This window comes from Oryzias melastigma, linkage group LG18 (assembly GCF_002922805.2).
Source record: "Oryzias melastigma strain HK-1 linkage group LG18, ASM292280v2, whole genome shotgun sequence".
Lineage (NCBI taxonomy): Eukaryota > Metazoa > Chordata > Actinopteri > Beloniformes > Adrianichthyidae > Oryzias > Oryzias melastigma.
The window spans coordinates 19829588-19852049 of record NC_050529.1 but is presented as its reverse complement, the minus strand read 5'-3'; the positions used below and the strand labels follow the sequence as shown (position 1 = coordinate 19852049).

Genomic DNA, 22462 nt, shown 5'->3' with positions numbered 1-22462 from the left:
TAAAGAGCTGCTTCCTGTGTGCCTCTGTGTGCATTCCTGCGTTCCACTTAAACGTGAACATCCCATAATACGACACACTGTTGGGCGAAACAATGCAGAGGTCTTTGTGAACCTTCACGCACACAAACAGCAAGATGGAGTCAAATGTGAAGATGTAGAAATGAGGATTTGATCTGCAGGAAGTTTTACTTCACTGACAAAACGTGTCTCAGATGATCCTCTTGAGTGAGTCTGCTGACTCTGGGTCCACTCAGGAACCGGTTCCACGGCTGCTAGGACTGCAGAACTGTTCCTGCGGATCTTCACAGGGAGCTTTGCTCTGATGTTTGGGGAGGTGGCGGTAAGCGGGGGGATCTCTCCTTATTCTGGGATTCTACACAACTCGACCGCCTGTAAAGAAGTAAGAAAACAGAGCCTTGATGGAAATAAAAACTACAAAGATATAAACTCTAATCCAGCGTCATGTTTAATTGTTCCTGCATTTATGGGGTTTTCTGGATGATGGATTGTCTGTTAGAGGCTGCTGCTGTCATTGAAAGCATTTTTAACAATCAGTGCATCTGTGGATCCAAATTACCTGCAGAACTCCAATGAAGACTCTGGGTGAAGCTCGACTTCATTTTGCAGACTAATACACAAACAAACATCCAGGTAAACATATTAACTAGACCAGACATGATAGTTAGCTGGATCAACATGATCATCATTTGAGCTTCTTTATTGAAGACCCACTCCAATCATCTTTTGATCTATTGTAAAAACGACCCCATCATTCTGGCACGCCAGCTCCACACATCTGGACTGCTTCCTTTGGCTCTGCTTCAGAGGCAGAAAACATTGATCAGATGTCTGGAAAAGACTCACGAGAAGGAAAAGTCTGAGCTGAAGACAAACATCTGTAACCTCGGCCTCCAGTGTGTTCATCCCGAGGTCGGATCAGGAACTTCTGGACATAGACATTACTGTTCACGCTCTGTACTGACCCCTGGGGTTCAACCAAATGAACTGCAGAGGATCCAGCTCAGATCAGACAGATTTAGTCTCGAGTTCATGAGAGCGCCAACGTTTGCTGCTGATCCTCCAGAAATCTGAGAGAAAAAACATCAAATCTTAAGTTTGAAGATGAACATCACCTCCAGCACTTTCCCTGCTGGTCCGAGCAGATTACACCTCCGCAGATCCTGAGTGGATTAAAATTAATCTGACAAGGCAGGTCACACTACTGCATAAGACAGACAGGAGCTGCAGACCTCTGCAGTCCTTTACTTACAAGTCCTGCTGGTCTTCTGCTTTGTTATCCAGCATTAGTTCTTCCAGGAGAGCTCTGGAGCATCGGGGAGGTCATGGAGCTGTCGCAGTGGTCCATCAGGTCTGGAGGTTCCCCTTGAAGATATCAACAGGTAACAGGAACGCTGACGACTGGTGTTTACCTACAACTTCCCCATATGCCAGCTTTGATAGGTTTGCACATACATGTCTGCATGTGAGTGATGGAGCTTTCTGTGTGGAGTTTGCATGTTCTCCTTGTGCATGCGTGAGTTTTCCTCCCACTGTCCAAAAACATGCTTCACAGATGAATTGGTTACTCTGAAGCAGGGGTGTCAAACGTTCGACCCGGCAGGTGGTTTAATACAGCCAAGTCACACAGAAAAAAAGCAAGTTTCTAACCCATTTCTGTGGCGAGTTATGGTTATTTAAAGAAATTACAACAATACGCGATTCCGCCACTAGGGGAAGCAAAGGAAATGCAAGACCGGCATAACAAAAGATCAAGAAATTAACATAATAAACAATGTAATAAGTGATTAGGCTACTAGATTGGTTGAGACATTTTTTTCCAACTGAGAAAATGAAAAAGCAAAGCTACAGATAACGAGTTGACCAAAGCTTATTTTGCTATTGTGTTACTAGTCCGGCCCACTTTAGATCAGACAGGTTGAATGTGGCCCCCGAACCAAAATGAGTTTGACACCCTTCTCTAAAGTGTCCCCAGGTCAAGTTTGTGGTTGGTGACTGGTCCTGGTGTACCCCACCTGTGGCCAACAGTAATCAGGATAGGATCCAGCAACCCTGTGACTTCAAAAGGGAGAAAATTGAGTGTTTTCAGTTGATAATTTCATTTGTTGATGCATATGATGTTGTTATCCAGCTGGAGGATGCAGAACACCTTCTATTCCTGGGAAGACATTCAATTTTTAGAACTCTCTCCTTTGATGGCAAAACTCTACTTTAGGAATCTAATTTTCCTTTGACATTTTAGTCGTTGGAATCTTTGCAACTTTGACTTTTAACCTTTTGACTACAACAAAAAGAAAAATCGTGAAAAATCTCAACAAAACTTTTCTGATAAACTTCTTTATTTCTGATGACAAAGTTCTGCTTTCAATGGCTCCCTTCAGGACGGGCCAAACCTTCATGGGCTCTGCTTCACCCTCTACTGAACCGTGGAGGAGCTGTGGAGTGAAATGCTTCAACGTGGAGCAGGCCTCCCCACTAAATCTCCAAGCCACACCCCATTTGCCTTAACTTCAGGTGACCAGTCTGAGTTGTCATCATTGCAGCCTCCCCTTTGACTCCTTCTTACCAACGTACTCCTTTTTTTTTTCAGTCCTCTCTCCCTGGCCCAAGCATGCCCTCTCCAGGCTCCTCCTCCTGGCCCTCCTGAGTTTACTGCCCTGCTCAGCACAAGCGGCATGGTTTCGGGTTGGGGTGGTTGGACCATGGGGGTGCGACCCCATCTTTGCCAGGGCCCTTCCAAGCGCAGCGGCGCAGCTCGCCGTCACCCACATAAACAGAGACCCCTCTCTATCGTCTGCTGGAGCCTTTGACTTTGCTGTACTACAGGTACAGGACCCCCCACCCCCCATCTACAGCAAAAACTGATAATGGTTGACATATACGAGAACATACTGTGACATGTATGATTTAAGATTATGTCCTATCAGCTTTTATGAGCATCTTGTGTTGCTTTGAAAGTACAATAATATAAAACCTGCATGAAGATTAGTACTATACATTGTTGGTATGATCACACAGAAATATATATTTTTGGATTTGTAATATGGTTGAAAGACCATTTTTTTGTTGTTACTAGCCAACGTATTCTCACTCCCAACTCATCAATATGGACGTATGGTTTGGGCCCCCACTGCGCCACTTTTTGACTCTTTGGACGTCCCCAACTCGTCATTTATCGATGTGCTGGGTGTTCCAATTAAATCAAAGGTCTCCAACCTCCAGGCTGTAAATCGGTAATGGTCTGAGGGCCACTTGATTCTGGGCCACAGACAATGCAGAAAAATTCAGAGGTCCCCAACCCTCGGGACGCGGACCGGACCAGTACCCTAACCTTAACACTGTACCGGTTCCGCGTCAGGTAACCCCTGAGGGTTGCTGGATTTAATGGGAAGCACATAAAAAGCAGACAAGTTGGGGACCCTCAAAACTTCAAAAAGTGACGCAGAGGGAGCCCGAACCATCCGTCCACATATGACGAGCTGGGACTGAGAATGTGTGGCACCACCGGGGACAAATCATGCATCTTGTGGTACAAGCACCAAATTCAGCCTTTCAAGAAAAACAAAGATTTCAAAGATGGCGGCTGATAAGAGTATAAATACTTTATTTATTACTATCCTAACTGCTGTTTAAACATGCACTTTGAAAGTTGCTAAGGTGAGATCTTTTCTCCACTCACCATCTGGAAGAAAGGAGATCCTGGGAACGGCAGAAGGGAGTAGCTAAAGATAAGAACATGACTGCTCACTTTCATCCTGGAGGAGAAGTTTGAATGAGTTTATTGTTGAACTTTTATCTCTTAAACCATTCTTTTCTGCAACCTAGCAACCAAAATTCCAATAAATCAGGGACTTGTGGAGATTCGGTGACAGCAACATACCAACACTGGTCTGAGAAAATCTCACTCTGGCTTTTGTCTGCTTTCTTTCTAAAAGTATTTGTCTTTGTAGAAATTACGTTTAACACCAGCCATACACTCAATTGTTCCAAAAATATTCATTGTATATTTGCCTCAGTCTCAACAATATATAATATAAGTTAAGGTTAGGCACTTAGGGCAGAATTGCTGCTTGTTTTCCAACATTCCCTCCTCTGGCATTTTCTAATCCACTGGACACCTGATCTAAGTAGTCACGCTCGAGTATTTGATGATATCTGACGAACTGGGTAGCTTTCTGGCAAGCCTTGGTGCAGAGTGTTGGATGACGTGATGGTTTTCTGCAGGAGCCTTGTGAGACATCCAGGGCGCTTGAGACGTTTGTGGGGTTCCACACAAAAGCCTCGGGGTACATTGGACCAGTCAATCCAGGATACTGTGATGCTGCCTCCATGCTGAGTAAAGGCTGGAACAAAGTAATGATTATAAATATTGTTTCATATTCATCTTTTTGATGAAAAAAATACAGTTCTAACATTGGACAATGGTTGCCCTGTGTTTTCTATTGCGTTGAAGGCTGTGTTTCCTTGGGCTTGTGTTGGTTACGAGTTGGATGATGTTCGGAGCCATCCTACTTTTGCTCGATCCTTGCCGAGGCCCACGTGGGTGCTACACAACCTTTTGAGCTACTTCAGATGGGCTCATGTTGCCATAATATCTTCCTATGAGGACATCTGGGTAGAAACAGCAATTAAGGTAAAAATCAAATCAATTTGATTGTCAATTGTTGTGGCGATTGCTATTTATTGTGTTTCTTTTTAGGTAGCTGACTCTTTGAGAAGTCATGGTATGTCCGTCAGACTTGTTAGTTTCATGGAGAACACGCCTCATGGTATCAGGCGGACTTTGTCCAAGGTCCATAAGATGCAAGAAATACGAGGTACAGCTATTCATTACTCTGTACTACAGCATTTATGGTAGATGGCGTATACTTGTTTTGCGCTTTTCTACCTTCCTTGGAGGTCCAAAGTGCTTTGCAGTCCCATTCACACATTCTCACACACACACATGAGAACACTTGCATCAACCTTCCACCAGATCCAATGTTTGGTTCAGTGTCTTGCCCAAGGACACTTTAACACATCGAACCCACAATCTTCCGATCAGGAGTCGACCGCCCTACTGCTGCACCACAGCCACCCCATTGATAAAATCTCCACCGAGTAACAGAGTAGATCAATGCAGTTTTCCTTTTTTAAACCCTTGTGCTCTCTTATGGGGTCCAGATGACCCCACCCTTACACTGAGGTGTTAGCCCTTCCATGACAAAGGTGGACAAGACTTTATGTCGGTCATTGGACACCAGTAAAGATCCACAATCATTGAAAAAAAAAGTTCAGCGCACTGTCTTGTGGGGTCCAGATGACCCTACTTTTAATGTAAACAAGGGTTACATAAATAATTGTATAGAATTGGCAGAACTTGTGTCACCTGTGAGCTCTTGAACTGAAGGTTCTTGACTTGTGGTTGTTCCTCCAGCTGTAATCCTCTGCATGCACTCTGTATTGATTGGTGGCTCGGCACAGAAGCTCCTCCTGGAAACAGCCTATGACATGAAGATGACTGATGGCTCCCTGGTCTTCGTGCCCTACGATACTCTGCTCTACAGCCTGCCCCACCGCAACGTCACCTACCCGGCCCTGAAAAGCAACAGCAAACTGCTGAGAGCGTACGACGCCGTTCTTACCGTCACCATTGACTCTCCGGATGGATCATTCTATGAGACCTACAGGGAAGCCATGGAGAGGGGAGAGGTGCCAAGGACTCTGAAACCCCAGCAGGTAACATTTGAATGAAGGGGTTTATCATCCTAGAGCAAGCATTTGAAGATGTTAACTCTGTGCATGCAACAGGTGTCTCCTATGTTTGGTACCATCTACAACTCAGTTCTGCTCATGGCTCATGCTATGAAGGGAGTCCGGGATTCCGGGGAATGGATATCTGGAGGAAACCTGGCACATAAAGCGCGTAGCCTGGACTTCCAGGTAAAGAGGAAACTTTGACACCAGTAAAATCTGGTCAAAAAGTCCGCCAATTAGTATGTACACAAAATATACACACCTGGTTGGGTTTCCCTTACAGCTGCTGTAGTTTCATGCTTAAACTAGACACACAATTAACATGAATTGAAGTGATTTTTCAGGCAATTTCAGACAATGCTTTCCCCATTGTTGTGTTTAGATTGAGATTTTTAAAAATCCCATTGTGTGTCCATTTTGTACAGAAGTTGAGGTACTCCCAAAGGGTTCACATACTTTTTCTTCCAACTGTATTTCTCACTTTTTCCTCATAGTAGAGTTAGAAATTAAAAACACATAGTTGGGGTTTCAAAAATGTACAAAGTACATAAAAACTTTGATATGAAAGACTGTTGTGAAGAAATATCTCATCTACATTTCAGGGCTTCAGTCATCGGATCAAAACCAGCAGCTCCGGGGCAGTTCAGCTAGACTACCTCATCCTGGACACAGACGGATCCTCCTTGGATCTGTTGCCAACATACAGGTCGAGCTGAGGATGTAAACCAAATAATCTTCAGTTCCAGTCAACGATATGTTTCAGTACTTGTTAAACTATTGCCAAAAATATTCTAGTTGAGGCTCAAAATGTAATACTACCTCTACACAACTCTGAGGCAAATATATTCTCTTATATACTCTTTATTTCTATTGAATAAAAGTTTCAAATTAAAGTAAACTGTTTATGTTAAAGTATTAAAACTTGTTTATTTTATAAAACATAATTTAGTTTCTAAAAAATATACAGAAACTATTTACCTTAAGAGTTTTTTTTAATAATTAATTTCATTTTTATTCATTAAACCAATAAAGATGAAATAAATATATTTAAATATATTTCTGTAAACAACAGAATTGACATGGAGATTGGCATGGTTCGCTTCTTGGGTCGGGACATTCACTTCCCACATGGATATGGACCCAGGAGAGACGCCGCCTGCTGGTTCACCTCTGGAGTCATCTGTTCCGGGGGTGAGGAGACGATTAAATATCTTTCTCCAGGCCCTCTTAAAGGCTGTTTTCACCACCTAAGTGCAGCTGTTTTCCTGTTGCAGGAGTGGATCTCTTTTTAACTTTCAGTATGTTCTTCGGTTCAATTGCCGTGGCCATTTTCCTCATCGCCCTCTTGTACTGCATCAGGTATGACGTCATTCAAGGACTCAGTGGATCTGTTAGAGTTTTTAGCATGCGATGCATTAGATAATATGTTAAATTCTCTGTCCTATTGTTTGCGACTCTTTGACTTTCATAGACGACGCATCAACCAGATTCGGTTGGTCAGAGGTCCAAACAAGATCCTGCTGACTCTTACAGATGTTACGTTCATAAATCCTTCGCTAAGCAACAAGGTTAGCTATTCTTATTGTCTCATTTTGTAAAATCTAACTATAACAAAACAGTGCAAAATAGTCAGACTGAATGTCCTTATCCAAGTGAGACTAACTCTTAAATTTCTGAATTATTACCAAAGAATATCTTAAACGCATTTGTCTGCAGAAGCTGAGTCTGGACGACAGCCGGACAAGCGGTGGGCGGAGTCTGTCTGAATGCAGCCAGAACACACCTCTCTCTTCTCAGTCTCCAGCAACTTATGAAAACTCCAATGTTGTCATTTATGAGGTCAGCGAAACATCACAATCCCAGCTCCCCTTAGAACCGATAACAGGTGTTCAGACCATAGACTGTATATGTGAACTGGACACAGTATCCCCTCCCCCCTCGTGTTCCAATAGAAGTACTTGCTAGTCCTAGAAAGCAAAAATTCTGCAGATTTCTATTGAGAAATAGACATTTTATTTGTCATAACTATATTTTTGTCCAAACTATTCTTGCTCTGGTGCCTTTTTAAATATGTAATTGCTATTCCTAATTTTTCACTTACTTTATCTTTTCTTTAGTGCAAGTTATTGAAGTTATAAAGTGGCCAATCAGATGCCTCAATAAAAGCATGTAGGGCCTGACAAACATTGATTGACAGAATTTCCAGAATTTCTTTTTAAAAAGCTCACTCCTGATTAGTGAGAGTGGTTGCTATAGAAACATTGATTTAGATCAACTTGAACCAATCATTGCTTACTTGCATCGTTTGGTTCCAACATGGCGAAGTCCATATCGTGGAAAAATGGTGACTAAATTGACTTCATTTAGTTTGAGCCTGAAATAGGAGATTTTCTTTGGGTGATGTCACACTCACTATGTCCAGTTCTCTTTTATACAGTCAATGGCTCTAAACATTGACTGTATAAGAGAGAGCTGTTGTCCAAAACAGTTCATCAAGTGAGAATTTTGCACATGGCAGGAAGAGACGAACCTTATGAGAGACAAACTGAGACTGAAAGTATGGTATTGGTCAAATAAGGACAGAGATTTAATTCATGGCAGCCCTGGAAGGTGCTTAATTTTGGAAGATTTGACAATTGGTTGTTACCCTCAGGTCCTTCATTAGATCTCTACAGTTTCTTAGTTCTTTCAATAGCAGCTCTGTCAAAAGACACCAGTGTATCACTACAAATCACTGTTTTCCTTTAACAGGGAGACTGGGCCTGGTTGAAGAGACTGCCTGATGGAAACTTTGGGAGAATCAACCCCAAAACCAGTGACGTGTTTGAGCTGGTAAGACTGCAAGGGGCTTAGGTTTGTAGTTTCTGTACACATCCAGTTTTCAACAACCACATTACAATTTATCTTCAAGTGAACAAAACTGACACCAAAGAGGTTTCAGAGCACAATGCCAGTCTGGAAATGAAAAAAAAAATGTCATTGGCAAGTAAAGCTAGGATTGATAATGAGTCTGGCTTATTGTGATGATAAGGTTTTGAGTTTGATTGAAACTAGGGGCTATGCTGTCTGACTAATCTCTCTGGTAGGGTCTTCCATGGCAGATGGGTCATTGGTGACAAGACAGACTAAAAGCAGTTGAACTATCACTCATAAAAAATAATTGAACAAGGCTGCTACATCACCCGGATTTACGCCACCGAGGTCCAACTCTGGAACCAGGCCCAGTGTTGACAATATGTAGGATTACCTTCCCGTAGGCCAACCACCTGTATGAGGGTCCACATGGACCCGGTGCCATGTGGTTTGGACGGTCATTGAGGGAAGGTACTTTGACTGCCCTAACCATTGAAATGGAATATAATCATTGGAAAAAGGAATATCTTCAAACTCAGAGGAAAAGAGCACTCCTAACGATGTTGGGCTCGCCTCCATGCACAGTTTGGGCTCTGAAACCCACTTGAGAGGGATTGAACTTTCTTCCAATCTATAGTTTAGAGAGACAACAACCTATTGTGGTTTTGCTAATAGCTCCTCTGCACAGCCATTGTGTGTTGAGGTTTTCCACAATGAATTAGAGGGTTCCATCCTTATGCTTTTAAGGCAGGAAAAGGTCTTGCTGTGATCTAAGCTTAGAGGCCAAACAGCAATACCTGGGCCTTGCCTTGATGGAGTCTCTAAAGTGGCTACTAGAAAGTGCTTCAACTGAGAGATCTACAGTAGCTACTGGGAGACTTCAAAGCCCATGAGGGAAAATAGGAAACCTAGGAAAAAATAGGAGGATTGGTCTCCCTGGTCTGAATCTGAGTAGTGCTTTATACTTTTGTTCATAATGTTTGAACACATGGTTGCCCATCAGTGCCCATCCAGGACAAACTAAGCAGATGGTCAATCAGTTGATTCATCTGTTTTAGAACCTTAGGAAGAGAAACAGGCAGAGCTTTTAACTGATAACCTGGTTATCGGTAAGTGTTATGGCAGAAGAGATGCCAGCCAGAGTCAACAGTATCGTGAGTTTACTGTTCGTGTTTGGTTGAGCCCTCTGTCAGAAGGGCCCTCAACTCCCACATCAAGAAGAGCTTAGCTAGTACCAAGAGAGGCTGGAGATCATGTTGTCCACCACCATTGTTAATACAGCTGTTTGAATCTATAGCCGTAAGACTTCTGCTGTCAATTTCCAATGGTATCATCTTTCATTTTGATGAACACTATCTCCTTTCGATGATCATCAGTCACAAATCAAACAAGTTTTTTACAGACTGCGATGGTCACACTCTTCATCCTATTTGTGACTTTTTGCAGAGAAAAAAAATGTTTCATTGGGTGCCTCTGTCTGCAGATGAAGGACATGCGCCATGAGAACGTCAACCCCTTCCTAGGGTTCTTTCACGACTGTGGAGTGTTCGCCATCGTAACAGAGTTTTGCTCCAGAGGCAGCCTGGAGGACCTCCTGCTGAATGAAGATGTCAAACTGGACTGGATGTTCAAGTCCTCTTTACTGCTGGATTTGATCAAGGTTAGATGATGAGTAGATGAGTTCTGCTTTTTGTATTGCGTAGAATAACCAACAGTATCTTCACAGAGACCTCTTCTCTGACACTGTCACCAGATTCAAATATTGACAACAAAGTCAACTTCCTGACAGGTCTATTTGTCCATATTTAGTCCTAGTTTGCACTGAGTTGCTATGAGGACTTTTCATTGCAGTCCAAGCTTCAGGGTGTCTCTTACTACTTCTCCTACTTCAGAAGTTCATCTCCTGGATGACTATTATTAAAGGGACGATGAGCAAATGTGTGAAGACCTTCTCTCTTTCAGGGAATGAAGTACCTTCATCACCGTGGAGTGTGTCACACCCGTCTCAAGTCTCGAAACTGTGTGGTAGATGGGCGTTTTGTCCTCAAAGTAACAGACTATGGCTACAATGAGGTCCTGGAGTCCCAAAGGTTTCCTTACACTGAAGCTCGTCCTGAAGGTGACAGTACATCAGAGTCTCAGTCTGCAGAATACAGAAGAGAAAATTTCATTATCACGGAATGGAGTAACTGCTTCTGTTCTCTGCAGAACTGCTATGGACAGCTCCAGAGGTCCTGAGGAGTGGACAGGCAGGGGTCCACGGGACTCTGACTGCAGATGTCTACAGCTTTGCCATCATCATGCAGGAGGTGGTGATCAGAGGGCCTCCTTTCTGCATGCTGGACCTGTCTGACGCAGGTAAGACTAAATTTGAGTTCATGAACATGTTCCCGTGAAGCTAGGAAGTCACAAACAAGCAAACTGAGATTTGCTGGAGTTAAAAAAGTTTATGGATGGATAGATTCTGGAGACTACTTTTCCTAAAGTAGTAGCTCTGTGTTTCCTCTGCTTGTTGGGAGTAGCTGGGTTATACCACAAGGGACTATGAACATAATATATCCTTGTTTGTAGAACAGAGTTATGAAAAGAATCCAAAAAATGGAATCATGTTTGATTAAACATGGACGATCCAGAGCTTTTTGGAATTCAGAGACAATTCTTGTATTATGAACCATCCATCCATTTCCTAATACCTGCTTAATCCCCTTTGGGGCTACGGGGTTTCTGGTGCCTGACCCAGCCACTATTGGGCAGGATGGGTTGCCAGTCCATCTAATAGTGTCTTCCAGGATGCTACCCAGCTTACCGAGTATTATACCATGTGGATCTCCCAGAAACACAGTATTTCAATGCTTGATCTTGTTGGAATGCACAATATTGCTGATACACATCAGCAGATTTTTTTGTGTTCTTCAGAAATTATAGAAAAGGTGCGTAGACCTCCCCCTCTGTGCCGACCGGTGGTCAGCCCCGACTACGCCCCGATGGAGTGCATCCAGCTGATGAAGCAGTGCTGGACTGAAACGCCAGACAAGAGGCCCACCTTCGAGGACATCTTCGACCAGGTCTGCTTCACAGAGAACTAGTAGATGATGTTCTTCTTGGGTTTCTGGTGGGTGCTAAGCTGGTTCTTTTGTGATGTAAGTTCAAGAACATTAACAAAGGGAAGAAGACCAACATCATTGACTCAATGCTGAGAATGCTGGAGCAGTACTCATCCAACCTAGAGGAGCTGATCCGAGAACGAACGGAGGAGCTGGAGATTGAGAAGCAAAAGACAGAGAAGCTGCTGACGCAGATGCTGCCTCCGTGGGTTACGACACTCGTGCACACTCCACATATACACATGCTACGCATTCACACTCCACACATGCACATAGGTGCGCACCTTTTTCCCGTGACCAATTCTCAACATGATGGCGACTTGTGTGAACACTTCTACAGCTCTGTGGCAGAGGCTCTGATGGTGGGGGGTACAGTGAAACCGGAGTACTTCGACAGCGTGTCGCTTTATTTCAGCGACATCGTGGGCTTCACCACCATCTCTGCCAACAGCGAACCCATTGAGGTGGTTGATCTCCTTAATGACCTTTACACGCTCTTCGACGCTATCATTGGCAACCATGATGTCTACAAGGTGAAAGCATCTCATGAGGACCTTTGACACTTTGTCTGTTGAACATACTGATATAACTGTTGTTGCTTTTTGTGCTCCAGGTAGAGACAATCGGAGATGCCTACATGGTTTCTTCAGGTGTTCCTGTCCTGAATGACAACCGCCATGCTGCAGAAATAGCCAACATGTCTCTTGACATTCTGAGCGCCGTGGGAACCTTCAAAATGAGACACATGCCCGATGTTCCTGTCAGGATCCGGATAGGCCTCCATACAGGTGTGAAGAGAACCGTGGGGTGTGTTTGGGGTCAATATGCTCCCTTTGGAAATGATACAAAGGTGTGTTGTAGGTCCGTGTGTAGCAGGGGTGGTGGGTCTCACCATGCCACGCTACTGTCTGTTTGGAGACACCGTGACCACGGCCTCTCGAATGGAGTCCAGTGGGATGCGTGAGTATGTTTTTTTGGAATTGGGGGACTGAGAAGAGAAAAATTCTGGTTCTCCTTGAGGTGGTAAGACTGTAGCAGAACCAGAGAGTTCAACTGAAACATAAAGTTGATTTAAAAAAAGAATAGTTTGATAGCTGTTGCTTCTGCTCTCAATTCTAGTTTAGGATATTTTACAAATGACGGTAAAATATGGTATTTGGGCTCCTTGATGGATAGAGCTTTCCTTTTCAAAGCAGCAGAAGTATGCTCTTCCAACGTTTTTTTGTCAGCGGAATACTTCATAGATGTCACAAAAATATGAGTCAGGATCCTTGATGATTGATCCATTTGTTACTTCTCCTCAACAACCACTTGGAAATGAAGATAATCTTTGATACATTTGTCTTCATTCGCCTCCAGCTTACAGGATCCACGTGCATGAGAGCACCGTTAAGGTCCTGAAGGAGCTCAATCTGGGCTACAAGCTGGAGCTTAGAGGCCGAACAGAAGTCAGGGTATAAACTCAAAGACCGCAGAGCCACTTTGTCGTCTTCAGGTCTTCAGACATGCAGACTTTGACTGTCATGTTTTCTCAGGGGAAAGGAACAGAGGAAACCTTCTGGCTTGTGGGAAGAGTCGGATTCACAAAACCTCTGCCGGTTCCTCCAGAGCTCAAGTCTGGGTATGGAAGCATTTCCATTCTTCTCCTCTTGCACTAGTCTAGTTCGTCTTGTCACTCCCTTCCCCATCCCCCTCTAGTTTCAGACTTTTCTCATCATCTGAGTCCTGCACTGAAATAATTTTAAATGATCACATTTATTTTAAATGAATAAAGTAAGTTCATATATTAATTTGAAAAACAGACGCTTGAGTTTCATGTAGCCACTGTGGATGTCCTGGCACATACTCGAAAAATTACTTTTATCTGGGTTTGTTTTTTTTGTTGAGGTTTTTTGGCATTCATCATTCTCCTTTTGTGTGGAACCTCCCTTTCTCCCACTTCATCCAAATCCTCCAGGACATGCAAATGTCTAAGGATATGTCCAAAGTCTGGCCTGTGGGCCAAATTTGCCTTGTGGTTGAGTTAATTCAAGTCTACATCCCTTTATTTCTTAGGATTTTTTTTTATATGCAAGTCGCTGCCAGAGAATAAAATGTGCACCTCCAAGAAGTCACTTTAAATTTCACCAGAAATTTGCAGCTAAAGTACTAGATTCTGAGGTCCCAGCAACTACAATCTCCACAAATATTCAGAATATTCTTTCTCAGTACTTTGCACTTCTAAATAGGATAATGTGTGTTATTCTTTTTACAGTTTATATTTTTTAAAAAGACATCTTAAAGAATTTTTTTTACTTAAATGTCTGTTTTTTAAATAAATGTAACCTTTTTTTAGGTTTCACATTAAATTGTTCTCTGACAATTGTTTATTTCACAAGATTTTAAATATGAAAGGGAGTGTAGTTTTGCAAATAATTGTTCCCTCTACATTTAATTTAAAACTTTTGCATGATTGTAAAGTGCTTTGGATGGCCTATGTGTACCTTAGGTGCCATATTCATTTGCCTTGTCGAGATTATGATGTTTGAAAAAGTGGGAAAAACTTTCAGACCAGGAGATTGTCTGGTTGGATATGTCTGAAACACCTGACGTTGATGGCATCCCAGTGTCGTTCTCTCCAGATGTCCAAACTTCCTCCTCTGATTTAAGGTCTTCCTGGATGTCTGAACTTCAATTTCTAAGGAGAATCTAGCCCACCCTTCCGTTTTTTGTGATCTCATGGCTAGGGTTGGTGGAGGGGCATGGATTGACTGGTAAACTGAGATTTTGTCTTCAGACTTTGATCTCTCTGCAACACAACAATTTGAAAGTCCATTACAGTGTAGGCTCACAGATCTCCTGCTTCTTTCTTTATGACTGTGAACAGTTACTTAAACTCCTCCCCCTGTGAAGGGAATGGGGGTTTCATTCATTTCTTACCAGGAGAAGACATTCCACCATTTAATGGCTTCAGATTGATTCTCCTTCTTCTTCCTCCACTTGGCTGCATTGAGAAATTCTCTCCATCATAGTTGTGAATAGAATACAAGGATAACCCAGAAGGTGTCAAACTTTCACAAAAGCAAATCTGACTGACTTCTGGCTGGTAGATCCAAGCTCCTTCTTCATTTGTACCCAGGAGCCCTCATGGATTTCAGCAAGGGGAAAAATCTTTTCCAGTTTCCAAGAACAGAACCACATTGTTTCTCCTACAACTGAGGTTTAACTACCAACCGGACCCTCTTCTCAGGACTTTGGCCCCAAGTCTGCAGGCTCTTATGTAAGATGGGAGATTGAAAAGATCTTCATAGTCTTCCTTCCATTGCCTCAAGACACCCACAGTCCAGGTGAACCATCTCTCAGTTGTGGTTTTGACCGTTTTGACCTCATGACTACAGCTGTACCCAGTTACCTTGCCAATGGAGACAAAATGAATGAAGGAAATATACTTTATTAATCCCACTAGAGGATACTGGTGGTGGTTGGGCAACACATACAAAGACATGTTGTCCAGTGGTGGGCAGCAGCCATGACATTTGGCAGCGCTAATCGCCCAGAAAGACACATGAGGGTGGGCAGGATATGATGTCAAAAATCAAGCATCTTAATCTGTGTCTCAGTTTAACAGCATAGATTGAAGTACAAGCAGAAAAACATCAACATACAAGCAATATTGATTCACAAAGATGGCAGTTCTGCACAAACAGCCTCTCACACGTCCACCCTTGTAGCAACGTGCACTTGACGGCCAGTCAGGGGAGCTAGAAAAGAGGGGCGCCAAGGCATTGTTCTGGGGAGGGGAGGAATATAGGTTTCCATGACAACCAGCACTGCTTGACAGTGAGCGATCTGTGATTAAAAGAGTTGTTTGTAAAAATTTGATGCCTGTTTTCCACGGGATGCTCTTTATCTTCTCAAGAAGTAGTCTTTCCAGAGGAACGACATGTAGAAAGGTCATTTGCGCCCTTGATCAAAGGCATGAGCTTTGCTCTCCTTTGGTACCAAATCCTTGTAGACTTCAATGGTTCATTCTTGTCAGGGCTGCTGGATCCTGATCCTCCAGAGCTACCATTATGCATGTTTAACTCACCACGAATGAGCTGGATCTGGTGAGTTAAGGTTCTGGTTGTTTGAACAAGACTGTTCCAGATGATCATCAAGAATGTATGGAGGGGAGAACTTTAGGACCAAGATTCATCAGCCCTGATCCTTGTGAACTTGTGCAGACTTGTCGTATTGGACAATGGGTGACTTCTGCAGAGTTCATCTCTGTTCAAAACCACAAACAGAAGCTGAAGCATGTGACGAGGATCTCCTGCAGCTCCTCGGCCTGAAGCTCAGCTTCGGTGAAAGTCGAGGACCTTTGCACTGGCTACATCCACCAAATCCTTCCTGGCTTCTTTAAGAACCCCTCCACAGTGCAGGACTTCTATTTGTGTGTGTGCTGTGATCATCCTGTTCACTTCGTCTCAACAGGCAAATGGCCCATGGGCTGCAGATGGCCGAGATAGCCCAGTACAAGAAACGGAAAGCCGAGAAACAGCAACAGGAACAACTTGCAAAGAAGAAAAACTGAGGTAGTGTTATGCATTATCAAACAATGTATAACATTACTGACTTGGTTGGCGTCTCATGTACTTTGCCCAAAAAGTTTGGTGGGGGTGGGGGGCGACTGTCTCTGGTGTTCCTGTTTGCTCTTTATGAACACAACTCGAGGGGACGCAGCCGGTCCAATACTGGTTCTGGTGCAACGGTTCTTCAAACATGTATCCTAATGTCAGCATGTTGGGAGACACCAACTCCCCATCCCAAAGATAGTTTCTGACTGCATTGCTGTTGCACTGGAATCCGTACGGACCGGAGGCTTTTCTCAGCCAACATTTAGAGACAGTTCAGGTGAGGAATGTGGGGCTTCTGTCCGGAAAAGCAAACTATTGTTGTGACAAAACTCAGTTCTTCTACTTTACAAGTTTATATTTCCAAAAATGTTGCATCAGCTGCTCTCGCTCCAAAAACAAAAAGATATTTTCGTTGTCTGTCCCACTAACAGCCTCAAAAGCCGCCATGACTGTTTGTGTTTGATGGCGTTTCATTTAACATTTTTGGCAAGTTTTTTGGTTTGCAGTCATTTTGTTTCGTGAGTCCTGATGTTTGTTGCTTTTGATGGTTATTTATGGGTTTTCCCAGGTATCATTTAGGGTCTGAAGGCATTTGAGTGTAAGTTAAATGATGTTCCTGGACCATTTGTGGACGTATATCCCTGTGGGTGTTTGAGGGTGTTTCAAAGGGTTTTTAAGGTAATGTTTGGAAACATCTTATGACTCTTCGCCGCCAATTACTTTAAGCCAATGAGAGTAAAAGACAATGGATTCTAAAGCCCACAAACAAACAAGCAAAAAAGGATACAGAAAGTTTGGCTTGTGTGTGCCAATCTAAACCACAACTCAATGACATTTTAACATTTGTGTTTCAATTTCAGAAGAGAATAAAAAACAGCCATAGTTGATTAATCCTGTTTAACTAGTTCACTCATTTCCACGCAAAAAAAATACGTTCCACCAGCAGACTATCATTTCTAAACAAAGGGCAAGAAAAGAGTTGTGCCGTCATTAGACTGAACTATGGATATATATGATAATTGTCGGCAGTTGTAGGTCGTCCAAATACTTTTCTTTTCAGTCTCATTACATTTTAGTTGTGCAACACAAACTGTTCATCATCATTTTATGCTTTCAAGTCACAGCTATGTTAACGTAATCAAAACAAAGAAAAAAACAACCAGAGATCAAAGCACAGCCTAACCACACACAAGATGTCTATTAGATAATCAATACACACCTGCAGTAGATGTCTACTGGACAACTCACACAAATTTATTTTGTTACTCTATTAGAGGTCTACCAAGAAAGATAATGGTCTCCTACACATCCATTTGTTGTCATCTAATACTGAGATATTTTAGATGTTTGTTAATGTAGTTTTGAACATTTACAAGAAATGCAATGAACAATTATTTTTGAAATGTTCTTCACAAAGAACTAGTAATCACAAAATTCTACATTCCAAGAAGTAGCCAACACTTACTAATATGTACCAGGGGTCAAAGGGTCTCAGAAACCTGCACCAAAACAACAATCCAATATATATATATTACATCATTACATCATCTTGATCATTTTTACAAATACTCTCCTCTGTTGGATCATTGAAAGTTTCCAAGATAGCCTTGAAAGCACGCAAAACCACCATTAATGAACCTTCAAAATCAGGGGTGTCAGACTCAAAGGCCTCAAGGGCTGGACCCCTGGATTCAGGTATGTTTAGCCAATAAGGAGCTTCAATGGCAAATTGGTTGGAACACCAGCCGTCAAGCCCTGGATCCTGACATCCTGTTGTAAATGATACTTTATGTTATTTAATTACACTATTTAATGAACCCTAACGCTAGATTCACACTGGACCGAGTGCAGTGCATGCAGCATCCGCTCTCTCCTGCAATTCACACCAGATGCGCATTTTTCTGCGATGGTCGACAGCACTTGTGCTATAGTTTTTTTTTGTTTTTGCCATCATGGGTATGTTTATTTTCATCTCTACAGTCTGTTTAGATACAAAAATATTATTGCATTTGTCAATCGCGGTGTTTTATTGTGAAAAATAGTTGTGGGAAAGTTGTCTGATGGAGATCTAAATGACAATAGGTCAATGATTTGTTGCATATCTAGTGCATAACATGTATATAGCTCTAAATATTGAAATAGCCATGATGTAGATACCCTATAGATATGTCCGTGCCCAGTGGAATAAGACAGCTAACAAACTAACCCAAAAGCCTTTGAAATCTCACTAAATATTTTCACATTTAAAAATGCTTGCAGAGATGTTGGTGACTTTTTTGTCACTGAGTTCGACAAGCAAACTAACGCCAAGACTCAATGAAATGCAAGACATTAAAGAAAACAAGGGTAAAAGAGATGAACACAGGTGGAGGTTGAAGACATTGTCATGTGATGGGGGGCGTAAGCAAATGAGTGTGGTGTTGTGTCTCCCTGTGTGCTCCCTGTTTGACCCTAAAGGCAGATATTCCTTGACTCCTAGAGGTCAAATAACTTCTGCTGTACGTTTGTTTGTCTGTCTGTGAGCTATTGAGACAAATGTCTTTGTAGTTAATAGCTGCTTGTGTGCTAACGCCCCTACCCCTCTTCTTGTTAACCCTTTAACACTAGAGATGTCGCCAGTGACACAGAAATGTTCTTAGAAATACTGGAACTCTTCGTCCATTTACGCAACCATTGTAAATCAACTGAATCTGACTTAAAGAAAAGACTTAAAGAATCCACCGGAATTATGATAATTGCGTCAACAGTTGAAGAGTTTCAGTGGTTGATAGAATGTCAACACTGGTGCTTTTGTGTTTTTGTGCCTCTGCATGTCTGGTACAACTTTCAACAAGATATGGGAAAACTTGTTGGTGCAAATTACTGTTGAGAAGATCTTCCTGCTGCTTTTGAAGCTACATTCACACCGCCGTCTGCAACATTCAAGCAACCACTTCCACTGAGGAATCTATGTAAACGTACAATATGTGCGATTCAGGGTAGGGTGTTCAAAACTCTCGTGTTCATGCGTTGATACACAAATTTCTACAAATCTTTTGGGCTCTTGGTCCAAATTTTCAGGCCATCAATCGAGCATTGAAAGCCAAACCAGGTCATACTTTATAGGGTAACCAAACTACGTAGTTGGAGCCTGACTCAATTCTTGGCACAGATTTGAGAAATGCCCCAAAAAAAGGGGGTTGAGTGTAGCTTTGATCTATGATTGGCAGTTAGGTTAGCTTTATGTAACATACGTTGGGTCTTCAATATAGAGAGTGGTACCGGGGAAAATGATGCAAGTTTCTCCACAGAACTTTCTGAGGAGGTTAAGGATTTTTTTTGTCTGGTCCAAAGAGCGGGGCCACCAGCATAGCTGAGGGTTTGCAAGTCCGAAGGGGACCTCTGTCCGAGAGTGGTAAAATGCAGCTAGCATCATATTTAATAAAGGCTATCGTATTAAGCAAAGAATCCAGAGTAAAATGTTCATTTCAAATCCCATCACCAGGGCAGAGATTTCTGGATTCAATGCCAATTGGACTCAACCAATGTTCCCTAACTTCAAAGTCCACTGGAAAGTTGTAGAAACCAGTAGAGCAATACTAAAGCTAACACAACCGACTGTTACAGAATCAGAGATGGGCGGGGCTTTTATACTGGAGCTGTAGAGCATGATGATGGGAAACTTCTGGAACTTACACCAGTTGACCAATCACAAAATTCAACTGTAATGTCTCGTTTTAACCTGTAGGGGGCAGTACACAGTTTCTTTTTTATTTTTACTATATTTTCAAGAATTAAATAAGTTTATTATAATTTGTCAAAAAATGTGTCAATGACCAACGGACCGCACTTATAAAGCCTCATTATAGAGGATTTAGGGTTTGGTTACCCTTTAACCAATCAAGGACTTGGTAGCAAAGTATAGATGGTGTCATTTTAATTTTACTGAAGTCCCAACCATTTGAAAATTGATCATGGGTGAGAACTTAATAATTGTGGTGCAGCCTTTCATACTTACATACCGTAGATTTGCAACATTTGCGCCACTTCAAGCCTTTCCTAACTGTAGGTGTCAGACGTGTGCTAGAACCGAGTAGTGAACAACTGGGTTGTGAACACCACTTACTAAACTCACATCCACAAACAAACGTCACCTTCTTGATGTGACAACACATTCTCAAGTCGTCACATATTGACTTTTGGTTAAGCGTCACTTTTTAACAATTTTTTTTTTTTTTTTTTTAATGTTCTTCCTCTTCGTAAAATCAAGGGACCACAACCCTGGGATGTTGTACTGGATGCAGTACTGGACGAGGACTGGTCCTCGGGACGCTTCCAGTACCAGCACCCTAACCCGGTACCGGCTCGCATCCGGTCTTGGTCCCTTACTGCATCTGGTACAGCATCCGGTGCGCTCTAGAACATGGTACTAGACCGGTAGACAGGCGTGGGATCATATCTCTTCCGCTCTCCTAGACTTGTTTACATTAAAAGTGGGGTCATCTGGACTCCACAAGACAGTGCGCTGAACTTTTTTTTTTCAATGATTCTTAAACTTTACTAGTGTCAATGACAGACATGAAGTCTTGTCCACCTTTGTCATGGAAGGGCTAACACCTCAATGGACCCCATAAGAGAGGACAAAGGTAATGGGAACAGCCATCACATAAAAAATTAAAAGTTGGGGACACCCTTAACGTCAAAAAGTGAGGGGTCCTTAACCAAACATCAATACGCGATGACTTGAGAGTGAGAATGTGTCGGGTGTGAACGTAGCATCAAGGAGAAGAGTGGAGAAACTGCAGCCTGCCAGAAATGCCGGACTATTCCTCCAACCTCTCTGTTTTAGATGACATCTCTTTTCATTTCCGGAGTTAACCTTCGTCCTTCCTCCTTCCCTCCTTTAGCATGAAGGAGTCCCGGGACATGAAGCAAGTGTTTCACAAGGCAGTGAAGAAGATCTCTCATGTCCGGGTCGTGACGCAGCTCTACATGCCTGAAGACGAAGGAAACGTAATGATGACGCACCACTGACCACTGGACTGTCTGCTGCTGCCCCCACCCTGCAGGTCAGCTGACGAAGAGGAAGGATTACTGTGTCTGTGTGCCACAGGCTCGGACTGAGGAGATGGAGCCTATCAATAGGAGTTGAACATACTGACTCAGCAAAGCAGGGCTCAGAGAGAGTCTGTCAGCAGCAGAGAAGGAGCTTATCTTCTCCTTTACTTTGTCAGGGTGATGTGGGTCAGCTTTTATAAAGGGGAACTCTATAAGGTCAATGAAATGAGTATTTATTTTTAAATTGTTTGTGGAAACAAATGTCTTCAATCTGCTGCTTCTGTCTTTACAATGAATCTTGAAGAAGATGAAGTGTGTTGTTTCTATGAGATGAGGCAACCTCATTTAAGGCAGACATGAAGGCAAACTGCTGTCGATCACAGACGGGATTTGGGGAGGGGTTTTGGTGCTCACAGGAAAACACAGAAATAAAGTCAGTTCCAACTGAAAAATGGTCAAAGTTCATTTTCCCGGCAGTTCCTGCTGCTCTACCAGGCAGCCTGCAGCACCACACAGTGGACAGAGGCGGAACTACAAGAAGGCTTCTGCAACAAGTGGAGTCAGATTAATCCAGCTGATCCATTTAGTGCACGTGTGTGTGCACGTGGCTCACAGAAGCTTACCACACAGACAGAAACACCATACACAAAAAACACACACATGTGCATGCACAAACACAAGGCTACAGAGACACACACAAACACATACACATTTACATACAAGCACAAATACACAAGCAAACTCACAAACACCCAGGCATCTATATACGCATATACACAAACCTACACATACACTTGAACAAACACACACACACAAATAAACACACACACACAGATCAACAAAATCAATTGCACAGACTCAGTTTTTGTCTACTTTTGAATTTACCTCTGTATTTTCAATTTGAAAGACTACATGCTGCTTATTTGGTATCATTTTATTCAGTACAACATCTCCTATGTGACACTACTTTTATTTTGTCATTTTTTCAAGTTGTATTCAAACACTAGATATAAAATCATGCAAAAACAGAAAATTCCATCTTGAAAAATTTGATTAATTTTGCTGTGGAAACCCCCAAAAATGTTTAACAAGCTGTTTTTACAACATAGAATGAAA

General features: G+C 42.5%; 1 protein-coding gene and 1 long non-coding RNA gene across 3 annotated transcripts; one reads left to right on the top strand and one right to left on the bottom strand.

The window, feature by feature from the left end:
- Positions 1-582: 582 nt before the first annotated feature.
- Positions 583-3803, bottom strand: LOC112155984. The gene is made up of 3 exons (XR_002920889.2): positions 3698-3803; positions 1271-1383; positions 583-1088 (listed from the first exon to the last, which is right to left on the bottom strand). It is a non-coding gene; the product is annotated as an uncharacterized LOC112155984 (long non-coding RNA).
- gc2 (guanylyl cyclase 2) lies at positions 1320-22213 on the top strand. 2 transcript variants are annotated; one of them, XM_024288082.2, is made up of 26 exons: positions 1320-1400; positions 2400-2532; positions 2609-2844; positions 4243-4371; positions 4472-4651; positions 4718-4835; positions 5435-5736; positions 5809-5940; positions 6357-6460; positions 6827-6945; positions 7029-7113; positions 7226-7322; positions 7471-7593; positions 8506-8586; positions 10091-10267; positions 10570-10726; positions 10816-10965; positions 11524-11672; positions 11753-11916; positions 12052-12244; positions 12325-12499; positions 12573-12671; positions 13071-13165; positions 13247-13332; positions 16167-16267; positions 21196-21318. In XM_024288082.2, exons 2-25 carry the CDS (start codon positions 2466-2468, stop codon positions 16264-16266), a joined length of 3318 nt encoding a protein of 1105 aa, XP_024143850.1. In that variant the 5' UTR covers positions 1320-1400; positions 2400-2465; the 3' UTR covers position 16267; positions 21196-21318. The 2 variants fall into 2 exon arrangements, with proteins under 2 accessions (XP_024143850.1, XP_024143849.1); XM_024288081.2 differs by lacking the exon at positions 16167-16267 and having other exon boundaries at positions 21196-22213.
- Positions 22214-22462: the final 249 nt, after the last annotated feature.

Coding starts and splice junctions, on each gene's coding strand:
- gc2 (XM_024288081.2), top strand. CDS start 2,466: ATGCTTCAACGTGGAGCAGGCCTCCCCACTAAATCTCCAAGCCACACC. Junction 6,946..7,028: donor TGGAGTCATCTGTTCCGGGG/GTGAGGAGACGA, acceptor TTCCTGTTGCAG/GAGTGGATCTCTTTTTAACT. Junction 7,114..7,225: donor GCCCTCTTGTACTGCATCAG/GTATGACGTCAT, acceptor TGACTTTCATAG/ACGACGCATCAACCAGATTC.